The sequence below is a fragment of the Schistocerca gregaria genome, chromosome 3 (assembly GCF_023897955.1).
Source record: "Schistocerca gregaria isolate iqSchGreg1 chromosome 3, iqSchGreg1.2, whole genome shotgun sequence".
Taxonomy (NCBI): Eukaryota; Metazoa; Arthropoda; class Insecta; order Orthoptera; family Acrididae; genus Schistocerca; species Schistocerca gregaria.
The window spans coordinates 916,467,143-916,479,356 of NC_064922.1; the positions used below are offsets into that span (position 1 = coordinate 916,467,143).

The 12,214-nt window shown below is 45.3% G+C and overlaps 1 protein-coding gene across 2 annotated transcripts in view; it reads left to right on the forward strand.

The window, feature by feature from the left end:
• The window catches only part of LOC126355507 (cuticle protein 16.5-like), a 19,794-nt gene continuing 7,580 nt past the window's right edge, over positions 1–12,214 (forward strand). The window contains exons 1-2 of one of the 2 annotated variants that reach the window (XM_050005844.1): positions 1–77; positions 203–721. In XM_050005844.1, coding sequence (XP_049861801.1) covers positions 66–77; positions 203–646 — 456 coding nt within the window. In that variant the 5' untranslated portion in view covers positions 1–65 and the 3' untranslated portion in view covers positions 647–721. Of the gene's footprint in view, positions 78–202; positions 722–12,214 lie in introns of those variants that run through there. The other variant, XM_050005845.1, reaches the window with a different exon arrangement.

A 12,214-nucleotide genomic window follows, 5' to 3' on the forward strand; every position in this document is an offset into this window, starting at 1 on the left:
CGCACCGTCCACTACGGAGACACATTTCGGCAGCGGCAGTAGCAGCAGCAGAAACTCTCCCAACCATGAACACCCTGGTATGTACTTGCAATTGTGTTTATTTTCCACTCACGCAGACTGAAAATCCTTTGCTGGTGCTTTCCTGTTCCATTACACTTGTAGGAAAATAAAGCATTGCCTGAGACTACTTCTCGCATTTCAGATCGTCCTGAGCGCCGTCCTGGCCGTCGCCGTGGCCAAGCCCGGCTACCTGGGCGCCGCCCCCGCCGCAGTCGTCGCCCCCGCGGCGTACGCCGCCCCCGCGGTGGTGGCCGCCCCCGTGCACGCCGGCTACGCCGCCTACGGTCCCGCCCCCGTCGCCGTCCGCTCCGACGGATACTTGGTGGACACCCCTGACGTTGCCGTCACCAAAGCCGCCCACCTGACCGCCGTCGCCCAGACTCAGGCCCGTGACGCCATCGTCAATGGCGCAGCCGCCCTGGCAGCCCACGCCGCCCACGCCTATGCCGCCCACGCTTACGCCGCCCCCGCTGTAGCGTACGCCGCCCATGCTCCAGTGGCGTACGCCGCCCCCGCTGCCTATGCTGCGCCCGGTGCCCTCGCAGCTGCCGCCCACCTCCACGCTAAGGCTGCTCTGCTGGGCTGAAATGTCTGATTGATATTCCCTTCATTACTTCTCTAACTATGTCGTATAAAAATAAATAAAAATTCACAAAACAAATTCTGTAATTCCTTACTTATTTCTTTTCCCATTGTCATTCTGCAACAAGTAATATATTGTCTTAACATCACACTACAAACTCAGAAGTTCCGCAAAATTTTCTGTTCTAGGAGCACAGCTTTATTAATTTTTTATTTTTTTGTATGTGTTATGTGTCACAAACCATAACAGATGAGTCAGGCAATATTTCCGTTTGTGGATGACACGAGTTTCGTACATTCTTAGAATGAAACGTAAATAATTTAGGAATTATCGAAGTGGCGACTTCAAGATTGTGGTTTGCAGAGGGCAGATGGTCTCCTAATTGCAAGAAAACAATTCTCGTGCTCCAGAATGAAATTTTAAGTCTGTAGCGGAGTGTGCGCTGTTGTGAAACTTCCTGGCAGATTAAAACTGTGTGCCGGACCGAGACTCGAACTCGGGACGTTTGCCTTTCATGGGCAAGTGCTCTACCACCTGAGCTTCCCAAGCACGACCTACGATCCGTCTTCACAGCTTCAATTCAGCCAGTACCTTGTCTCCTACCTTCCAAACTTCGCAGAAGCTCTCCTGCATACCTAGCAGAACGAACAGTCCTGGAAGAAAGTCTCGTGCTATTCGGTTGTGGCATGTTCATAGTGTTTCAGCTTTGCATGTCGGTATTCTGGTTACTATGGGTTTATTTATCAATTGTCATGTCTTATTTCTGGTTCACTGTTGCTCTTTGAGTTTACAATTGTCATTTTGACATTTAGAGATGATGAGTGTACGATAGAAAAGGCAGTGCCACGTACATTTCCGATATATTCTTCTGCTTGAGTTCAATAGAGCGGTGGCAGCAGCAGGGATAATCAAAAACATTTGTACCGTGTATGGGCATAATATCACTGGACAGAGCATGACAAGAAGACCATTTTCTCGTTTTAAAGAGACTTATTTTCTTATTAGTGGTTCTCCAGTTTCAGACAGACCTTTGTCATTTGTTGAACATCGTTTACTACTGCGATGTAGTTCAACACGGCACAAATAGTGAAAATTCTAGATGCCTCAAGCTAGTGATGAATGCTTGCGGTAGATACGTGTGCAATATTCGGTTGTATGATCATATCAGTCCTTCATACTCCCAGCTAGGTTGGATACGCCCACATAAGGCACGCGATCTCCACACGATGTGCTTACTTCATCGATTTCTTAGCCACTGGTGCCCCCAATACTTATCTCCTCACATTAAACACCTATCATCATTCCACAATCGCAATACCAGATTGGATACGTCTAGCATCTTGGCTGTACCTTTACATAACACAAAATCTTTCTCCGTGTCATTCTCCATCTCAGCCATACGACTATGGAACGCACTCCACTGTGATCTGCGTCTTATCCAGAACTACTCAACACTCAAGAGGGAACTCAAAACGTACATATTAGGGACGGTATAGTCACCATTGTTGTGCCCCTCCCATCTCTTTCTTTCTCCTCTCCATCACAGGTTCGAATTTTACCATTCTATTTCTCTTCCTCTAACCTATCTAAGTCTTACATATCTCTTTCACCCCATTCTATCGCCTTATGTCTCTGCTCGATGAGAATAACTCACAAGCTGCAAGAATATAACGAGAAAATTCCCAACTAACAATGGAATTGACATTCACAAAAGAAAAGTATGTTTACTTTCATATACATAGTCACTATTGTTATTATTATTATTATTATTGTTATCATTATTATTCTTGATTGTTATAATTATTTTTTATTGTTATAATTATCATTGTACTACTTTTATAATCTCTGTATTTTTCTTTAAGATCAATACTGCATAATACGTTATATGTCCTGAATGTTATGTAGAAACTGTAACTAGTTCAATCTGAGTATGTCTGGTTAGGTGTAAGAGAGGGCCTGAAGGCCCTAATCTTGCCAGGTAAAATAAATGCGTAAATAAATAAATAAATAAATAAACACGACTATCCACAACGACCCGCGTCAGTTTACTCGAGAAGTGGCATATGTGATGAACTATGACCATTCGTATGTATGCAACGGTGAAGGTTCAAAAATCAGATGCATGGGTACCTCGTGCACTAAGCCAAAATCACAAAAAGTCAGCTGATGGACATATACGTATGTGCATATCTGCTTGTTCATCATCAATTTGCTCATAAAAAACACCGATTCTTATCCTGTCTCTTTACTGGTGACGAGAAATGATGTCTTTTTTTTTTGCTAGCGTAAGGAAAAGTAAGTAATGGCTGAGCACAAACCAAACAGCAACTCCCCGTACGAAGACCTGGTCGCACCTGCAAAAGATAACGTGATGCGTCTCCTTGCACAGCGACGGTGTGGTGTAATACGAATTGCTTCCCAGAGATGTAACGATCACTACTGACAGTTAGTGTCAACAACTGAGACGTCTTGCAGACGCAATCCCAGAACAACTACCGGCAACACTGTGTGAAGTGATGTTATTCCACGATAACGCCCGCCCGCATTCTGCTGCACTGGCAAAAAACACCACACACGTGTTGGGTTAGGGAGTCATTCCGCACCCACATTGTTCATCTGACCTTTCGATCTCAGATTCTTGCCTTTTCCTCTCTATGTCTAACGGCTTTCAAGGAACTACCTTTCCGGATGAAAATGAGCTCCGAGTTCTTCTCCTGAAAACCACGTAATTTCTTCAGTCGCTGAATCAAAAAGCCATCCCAGTGTTGTAAATAGTGAAGAAGAATACATTATTGATGACGAAAGTGTCTGTTATGCGTCTCTGTTGTGTTTATTAAACTTAGGGAAAGATTTCACGAACTTATGCACCGATTTCTAGCACAAGTCTAGAAGAAAACATAAAAGTCGAACATTTCTTCTGGTTATTGGGTATTAATGTAACGGAAAGCGTCGTTTGATATACCACAGTCACGATTGTGTGCAGAAATTGTGTGCAGTAACTGACGTGGTTACAACGGTAACCCTCTCTGCCATTGCAACTAAAACTGGAAAAAGGGCACTAAAGACCTTGCTGCTGTGCCCTATACCACCACATCATCATCATCATCATCATTATTATCAAGTGAGATTGGAAAGCGTGTTTACTGTAATCATATTCGTTCTTTTAACGCTATAATGCCTTGTTGTGTGATCAATAATTCCATTTACAAAATAATCGTCTTAGGCTACAACATGAAGGGCAATGAAAACGATTATTTTCGCAGAATCTCTATAGGCTTTTCTCCAACACTCTCCGAGTTTGTATGACCCCCTCCACTCTCACTTGGCTTGTAATATGGACCCTCTAGGAGGAAAATTCAGGGTTCACTTTGCGGCGGACACAGAGAAACGAAAGCTATTTGCATTTATATAGAGCTTGCTGAACCATCGTTTGAACTATCTTACTGTTTCCATTTTCATCAGGTTCAGAAATGAGTAATGTAGTTGGTCCTGAGCCGATATTAATCGATTTTTTAGGTGCCAGTTTTAACATCATTGTAGCTACTCAAACAGGAAGAAAAATTAGGTTTCGTCGCAACAGCAATTACGTATTTATTCCAAAACTTACAAAACAGATACGCAGTGTTGTCTTTCCATAATCAAGGAAACTCGTGCAGAAACACTTGGTAAAATGCTGAGAGAAAGAAGTATTATTGGGAGGAAATTTTGGGATCCAGACAGAAGTTAAATAAATCACCTATGATATCCAATTTGCCTTTAAAATTCTGGTAGTGCCTGTATCATTCACTGAGGTGACAGCGAACTCGGGATAGCGATATGCACATAGACTGATGGCGACAGTATCACCTACACAAGGTATAAAAGGGCAGTGCAATGGTGGAGCTCCCATCTGTATTCACGTGACTCATACGAAACGTTTTACGATGTGATTCTGGCTGCACGTGGTAATTAACAGTCTCTGAATGCGGAATGGTAACTGGAGTTAGACGCATGAAACATTCCATTTCGGAAATCGTTAGCGAATTCAGTATTCCGAGATCCATAAAGTCAAGATCGTATTAAGAATACAAAATGCCACGCATTACCTCTCGCCAGCGACAACGCAGTGGCGAAAGGCATTCACCTAAAGAGCAGCGGCATTTGCGTAGAATTGTCAGTGTTAACAGACAAGTAACACATCCGGAAAGCGTTTGACTCGGTGCCCAACTGCAGACTCCTAACTAAGGTACGAGCATATACTATTGGTTCCCAAATATGTGTGTGACTCGATGACTTCTTAAGTAATAGAACCCAGTACGTTGTCCTCGATGGGGAGTGTTCATCGGAGGTGAGGGTACCATCTGGAGAGCCCCAGGGAAGTGTGGTACGTCAACTGTTGTTTTCTATCTACATAAATGATCTTTTGGATAGGGTGGATAGCAATGTGCGGCTGTTTGCTGATGATGCTGTGGTGTACGGGAAGGTGTCGTCGTCGAGTGACTATAGGAATATACAAGATGACTTGGACAGGATTTATGATTGATGTACAGGGTGGCAGCTAACTCTAAATAGAGATAAATGTAAATTAATGCAGATGAATAAGAAAAAGAATCTCGTAATGTTTGAATACTCCATTAGTAGTGTAGCACTTGACACAGGCACGTCGATTAAATATTTGGGCGTAACATTGGAGAGCGATATGTAGTGCAACAAGCATGCCATGGCAGTTGGGGGGAAGGCAGATAGTCGTCTTCGGTTCATTGGTAGAATTTTGGAAAGATGTGGTTCATCTGTAAAGGAGACCGCTTATAAAACACTAATACAATCTATTCTTGAGTACTGCTCGAGCGTTTGGGATCCCTATCAGGTCGGATTCAGGAAGGACGTAGAAGCAATTCAGAGGCGGGCTGCTAGATTTGTTACTGGCAGGTTTGATCATCACGCCAGTGTTACGGAACTGCTTCTGGAACTCGAGTGGTAGTCTCTGGAGGAAAGGAGTTCTTTTCGTGAATCGCTACTGTGGAAATTTAGAGAACCAGCATTTGAGGCTGACTGCAGTACAATTTTACTGCCGCCAACTTACATTAGGCAGAAAGACCACAAAGGTAAGAGAGATTGGGGCTGGTACAGAGGCATATAGGCAATCATTTTTCCCTCGTTCTGTTTGGGAGTGGAACAGGGAGAGAAGATGCTAGTTGTGGTACGAGGTACATTCCGCCACGAACCCTATGGTATGTATGTAGATGTAGATGCAGAATGCGTGAACTAACCACAGAAATCAAAGTGGGATATAGGACGAATGTATCTGTTATGACAGTGGTGTGAAATTTGGTGTTAATGGGCTATGGCAGCAGACGATCGACGCGAGTGGCTATGCCAACAGCACGACATCGCCTACAGTGCCTCTCCTGGGGTCGTGATCATGGCGTTTGGACCCATGCAAAACCATGGCCTGCCCAGATGAATCCCGATTTCAGTTGGTAAGAGTTGATGGTAGTGCTGAAGCCCGGCGCAGACCCCACGAAACTATGAACACAGTTTATCAACAAAGGACTGTGCAAGCTAGTGGTGGTTCCATAATGGTATGGGCTGCATTTACATGGAATTGACTGGGTCCCCTGGTCCAAGTGAACCCATTATCGATTGGAAATGGTTATGTTCAGCTACATGGCAACCACTTTTAGCTACTCATGGACTTCATGCTCAAAACCAACGATAGAATTTATATGGTTGACAATTCTGGACAATTTCAACGTATGGTTTGACCACCCAGATCGACCGACATGAATCCCATCCAACAATTATGGGACATAATAGATACGCCAGTTCGTGCACTAAATCTTGCACCAGCCATACTTTCGTAATTATAGAGGGCTGTACAGGCATCATTGCTCAATATTTCTTCAGGCGACTTCCAATGACTTCTTAAGTCCATGTCATGTCCAGTTGCTGCACTAAGCCGAACAACAAAGGGGCAGACACGGTTTTGGGAGGTATCCCATGACTTTCATCATCTCAGTGTAAGCATGTCGTTAAAGCTTGGTTTCAGAACTATTTTAACAGTAGTGTGCAGTTATTCTTCCTAAGAATTCCTCATACAATAAACAGCACAAGCCTAGAATTGCTACTCTCTGCATGGATAGGATTTTATAAAAATCGGTGAATGCTATTCAGTTCAAGTCCAGGAATATAACGTGAGACTGAGATGGGTGGATGGAGCTTACCACTCCACACAGAGAACTATTTGTTGTTAAAAATAATACTAGAAGTGATTTACACAATCTGACAAAAGAAAGCGAAGCACGTGGAAGTGTGGCATGAAAAGAAATGAAACTACACGAGTTCAGAGAGTGTTTTATGTTCTTTCAGTTATTACAAAAAGTGTTTCAAATGGCTCCGAGCACTATGGGACTTAACATCTATGGTCATCAGTCCCCTAGAACTTAGAACTACTTAAACCTGACTAACCTAAGGACAGCACACAACACCCAGTCATCACGAGGCAGAGAAAATCCATGAGCCCGCCGGGAATCGAACCCTGGAACCCGGGCGAGGGAAGCGAAAACGCTACCGCACGACCGCGAACTGCGGACTCAGTTATTGCAAAGTTGAATCAAATTTACAGATAACTCGAATCCACGTACCAGTATGATTTTGCACCTCTTCTGACGTGCATGCATGCCTGATACGGATTGCAAGGACGTCATAAAGCCATTAATATCCCCCCTGAGGCTACATGGCCCACGAAAGTTGTAGCTGGATATTGATGTCCTGGATACTTATACTGGAACGGAGTCTATCACCGAGATGATCCCGCAAAATCTATAACTGCACACTAAAGAGGCTGCCACGTGAAACTCCTTGTTATACATGTGGTGTCACCGCCAGACACCACACTTGCTAGGTGGTAGTTTTCTGACTTGCTAGGTTTCAGACTAGTATACATTCCTGTTGAACAGCCCCAGGCAATGTAGGCCTTCGGGAAGCTGAAAGGAAGTCTCAATGGATTACTTCGTATGTTGGGCTCAATGTATCAGTGGTGAGTTGCTGCATTCACCATTGGCCGAGCTAGCGTCATCCAGGGACGAAATCCGGGCAAACGTTGCACCTGTTCTGTCATAACGGAATACTGGGGATCGTCTGCTTGCAGGAGGCTAAAATGGCTCCGAGCACTATGGGACTTAACAACTGAGGTTATCAGTCCCCTAGAACTTGGAACCACTTAAACCTAACTAACCTAAGGACATCACACACATCCATGCCCGAGGCAGGATTTGAACCTGCTTCCGTAGCGGTCACGCGGTTTGAGACTGAAGCGCCTAGAACCGCTGGGCCACACCGGCCGGCTTGCAGCAGGACTAAGATCACTTGTGCCCTATCCAGGCTTCTTCTGACCCCTCGTCGCCGCCAATCATGGCTACTCTGATGCTGCAAAGGAGTTGACTGGAGAGTGAAATGGCACTCTGTTGCCTACGGTGGAGAGAGTTGGTACTATCTGTCTGCGAGTGATGGACGAGAAAGTGTAGGGCGTGGACTGGGTGAACTGCCCGTTCCAGAGTGGATTTGCCCATTTCAAAAAGCTCCCACCCCAGGCTTCATGGTGTAGGAAGACACGAGTCACACCTGGCAGTCACGTTTGGTGTTGCTGCAGGGTAAAGGAAACTGTAGCAGCTACACTGCAAGGGCTGTTAGCCTCCTGCTACTTCCATTTTTTCGAGAGGAAGGTGATGTGGTTTTCCAGCAGCAAAATGCACATCGATTTGCGGCTACAAGAAATACACAATGATCCTGTGAGCATAATTTATATACGCGCCAGTCACATTAATGTGTCCACCGCCTATGTCCGACGTCACCGCGCAATAACTATTCACAGACGGCAGGTGACGGCAACTGCAATCGAGCGTGGTTCAGAGGCACGCGCAAATCACCGCAGTAGAAAAGGAGCGGTATGTATGATGTCCGAAAAGGCATGATCATTGGCTTGCGGGCCAAGGGTGGAAGCATATCCGAACTGGCTAAGCTTGTAAACTGTTCGCGTGTCGCTGTGGTAAGAGTTTACCTTGCCTGGGAAAATGGCGCTCTGCAAAACTTGTGCTGAGGCAACTGCGGTGCGCCACAGGCCACAGATGACAGGTGTGAGCGACAGCTAAGGAGAATTGTACGTGCGAATAGACGTGCAACTGTTGGGTATCTGAGTACCCACATGGAACAAGGTGCCATCGAGAGCGTCTCCTCAACGACTGTTCAGCGAACGTTGAACCATATGAGCCACAGCAGCAGGCGCCTTGTTGATGCACCCATGTTGACTGCTGTTCATCGGGGACGAAGGCTGCAATTTGCACGCCACTGACGCAACTGAGTGACGACCAGTGGCCTTTTCAGATGAATCACGTATTATGCTCCATCGGACATACTCGATTGTGAGTGTTCATCGGAGGTGAGAGTATCATCTGGAGTGCCCCAGGGAAATGTGGTACGACCGCTGTTGTTTTCTATCTACATAAATGATCTTTTGGATAGGGTGGATAGCAATGTGCGGCTGTTTGCTGGTGATGCTGTGGTGTACGGGAAGGTGTCGTCGTTGAGTGACTGTAGGAGGATACAAGATGACTTGGACAGGATTTGTGATTGGTGTAAGGAATGGCAGCTAACTCTAAATATAGACCAATGTCAATTAATGCAGATGAATAGGAAAAAGAATCCTGTAATGTTTGAATACTCCATTAGTAGTGTAGCGCTTGAGACAGTCACATTGATTAAATATTTGGGCGTAACATTGGAGAGCGATATGAAGTGCAACAAGCATGAAATGGCAGTTGTGGGGAAGGTGGATAGTCGTCTTCGGTTCATTGGTAGAATTTTGGGAAGATGTGGTTCATCTGTAAAGGAGACCGCTTATAAAACACTAATACGACCTATTCTTGAGTGCTGCTCGAGCGTTTGGGATCCCTATCGGATTGAGAGAGAACGTAGAAGCAGTTCTGAGGCGGGTGCTGGATTTGTTATTGGTAGGTTTGATCATCACGCGAGTGTTACGGAAATGCTTCAGGAACTAGGGTGGGAGTCTTTAGAGGAAAGGAGGCGCTCTTTTCGTGAATCGCTACTGAGGAAATTTAGAGAACCAGCATTTGAGGCTGACTGCAGTACAATTTTACTGCCGCCAGCTTACATTAGGCAGAAAGACTACAAAGGTAAGAGAGATTAGGGCTCGTACAGAGGCATATAGGCAGTCATTTTTCCCTCGTTCTGTTTGGGAGTGGAAGAGGGAGAGAAGATGCTAGTTGTGGCACGAGGTACCCTCCGCCACGCACCGCATGGTGTATTGCGGAGTATGTATGTAGATGAAGATGAAAGGAGAAAACCATGCAACAATTGTCGGAAGAGTGCAGGCCGGTGGACGGAGAGGTATAGTTCTGGGAATGTTTTGGTGGCATTTCACGTCATTCTGGAGGGCACAGTGGATCAACACAAGTAAGCATCTATACTTGTGGCTATGTTCACCCCCACACGCAACTTGTTTTTCCTCGACTTGATGGCATCCACCAGCAGGCGCGTACTTCGAAGACAACGAGAATGAGTTTAACGTAGTTCGCTGCCACCAAACTCCCCAGATTTAAATTCAATCCAGAGTCTGTGCGACCACCTCAATTGGGATATCGCGCCGTGGATTCTCAACCGAGAAACCGAGAGTAGTTGGCCACTATAGTGGAGTCGGCATGCCTCTATTTCCCTGTCGCCACCTTCCACTACGTCACTGATTCTCTCCCTGCGTCTCCCAGAGGTTATTCGGGCTTTTCACAGGTTTTCACATTAACATGACTGTAGTTACTGTGAGACTCGGATGTAGATTTACTGTAGCCACTAATGAAAAATCTACGACAAATTAAACTAGTAGACCAAGATGAAGTGTATGGAAACCGTGACTGAAACGTCGGTTTTTCCAATGATAGCTACTTTATGCCACGGCACCATACTAACAAAAAATAGTGTGGTAATGAAATCTACAGTGGAATACTCTGTCAACGATAGACGGTGTAGTAGGCATAACTGAATAGACAGGGGATGGAACGCAGTGGAAAAACAGCGCATTAGAATCCTGGAAGATGGCGGTTCAAATTCCTGTGACACACTTAGATTTAGGTTTTACGTAGTACTCGAAAATCGTTTAAGGAAAATTCCGGGAGCGTTCGTTTGAAAAGGATACGACTAATTAAAGTACTCACGCGTACTCAATTTGAGTTTGTGCTCCATCTCTAATGACGTCGCGGCCACGAAATTTTGGATCCTAAATTTCCTGTTTTGCTTCAGAACGAAATACTTGCTAATGAACCCCTCTATGACCAGGGTTAACGAAAACTGTATAATAAACAATCCTCATAAACCAGTACGAATCTTTTACTTCGCACAAGAGTGCGTGCTAACGTGAAACTTCTCAGACAGGCTGAAACATTTCCCCACTCGCGGCCTCATTCCTCCCAGTGTTCTCACAGTGCCCCACAGCCGTAACCTGTAAGGGTTTTCCAGCTTCCTGGACCGCTGAACAGCTATCATCAGAGATGTCGTGACGCAGTATAGTTTATGGTGTTCTTGGCGCTTACGACCTTACTAACGTTCATTGTGAATGTGGTGGCTGACTAACTAACTTACCAGTTCACAGTGTCTCAGACGTGCAGGCATTTGTTTCCGTATCGGCTGCGATCGCTGGTCCGCAGCTGCTTGTTTGACCTCTGCATTGCCCTCCGCAGCCTTGGAACACTGGCCTACACGTGTGCACCCACAAGGTCGCCAGCGTACGGTTCACTCTGGCAGCCTCAGGCAGTCTGGCCGCAATGTGCGGACTGCTGTCCGCTACATTCATTCGCAATCAGTTGCTTAAGTTTGTAAAAAATTACATATTTCCAATGGAAATTATGTGGTTCACTAGCAACTGCATTTCTTTTATTTATTACTTATTTTTTACTTTTTTTGCTACAGCTACCACAAACGTACTTAAAAATTCTGTCACCGGTTTCAATCCGCCAGTAGTCATGATCATAGTCCCTACAGATAAAACACAACAGCCATAGTGTCGTCCATAGCCACCACAGACCACATTCAAAGCAAGTGAATGTTCCCTACAGTGTAATACTCATCCTCTCCAGCCTGCGACTCAGGCGCGTTGAACGGCCTCTGATCAAAAGTACTGGGACATCTATTTTTTTTCCTGAGTCATCACTCGTCTGACTGATTTGATTCGGTCCACCAAGAGATCTTCTTCTGTGCCATCCTCTTCCTCTCAGATTGGCACTTGTAGCCTGCGTCCTCAGTTATGTACTGGGTGTGTTCGAGTCTCTGTGTTCATCTATTATTGGACATTAATATGAGGTTTATCCCACCTTCACCCTGTGATGACTTCAATTCTCCAGCGTGCTCTTTCAGTGAGGTCTGTCATTGCCTGTGGAGGAATGGCAATCCATTATTACACAAGAGCCTAAACCAGAGAAGGTGGCTACTTTGGGTGCTTTGGGATGGAGCAAAGTTGACCTTCTGACTCGTACCAAAGGTTTTCCATTGCGTCCAGGTTGGGACCCTGGACAGGTCAGCCCATTTCAG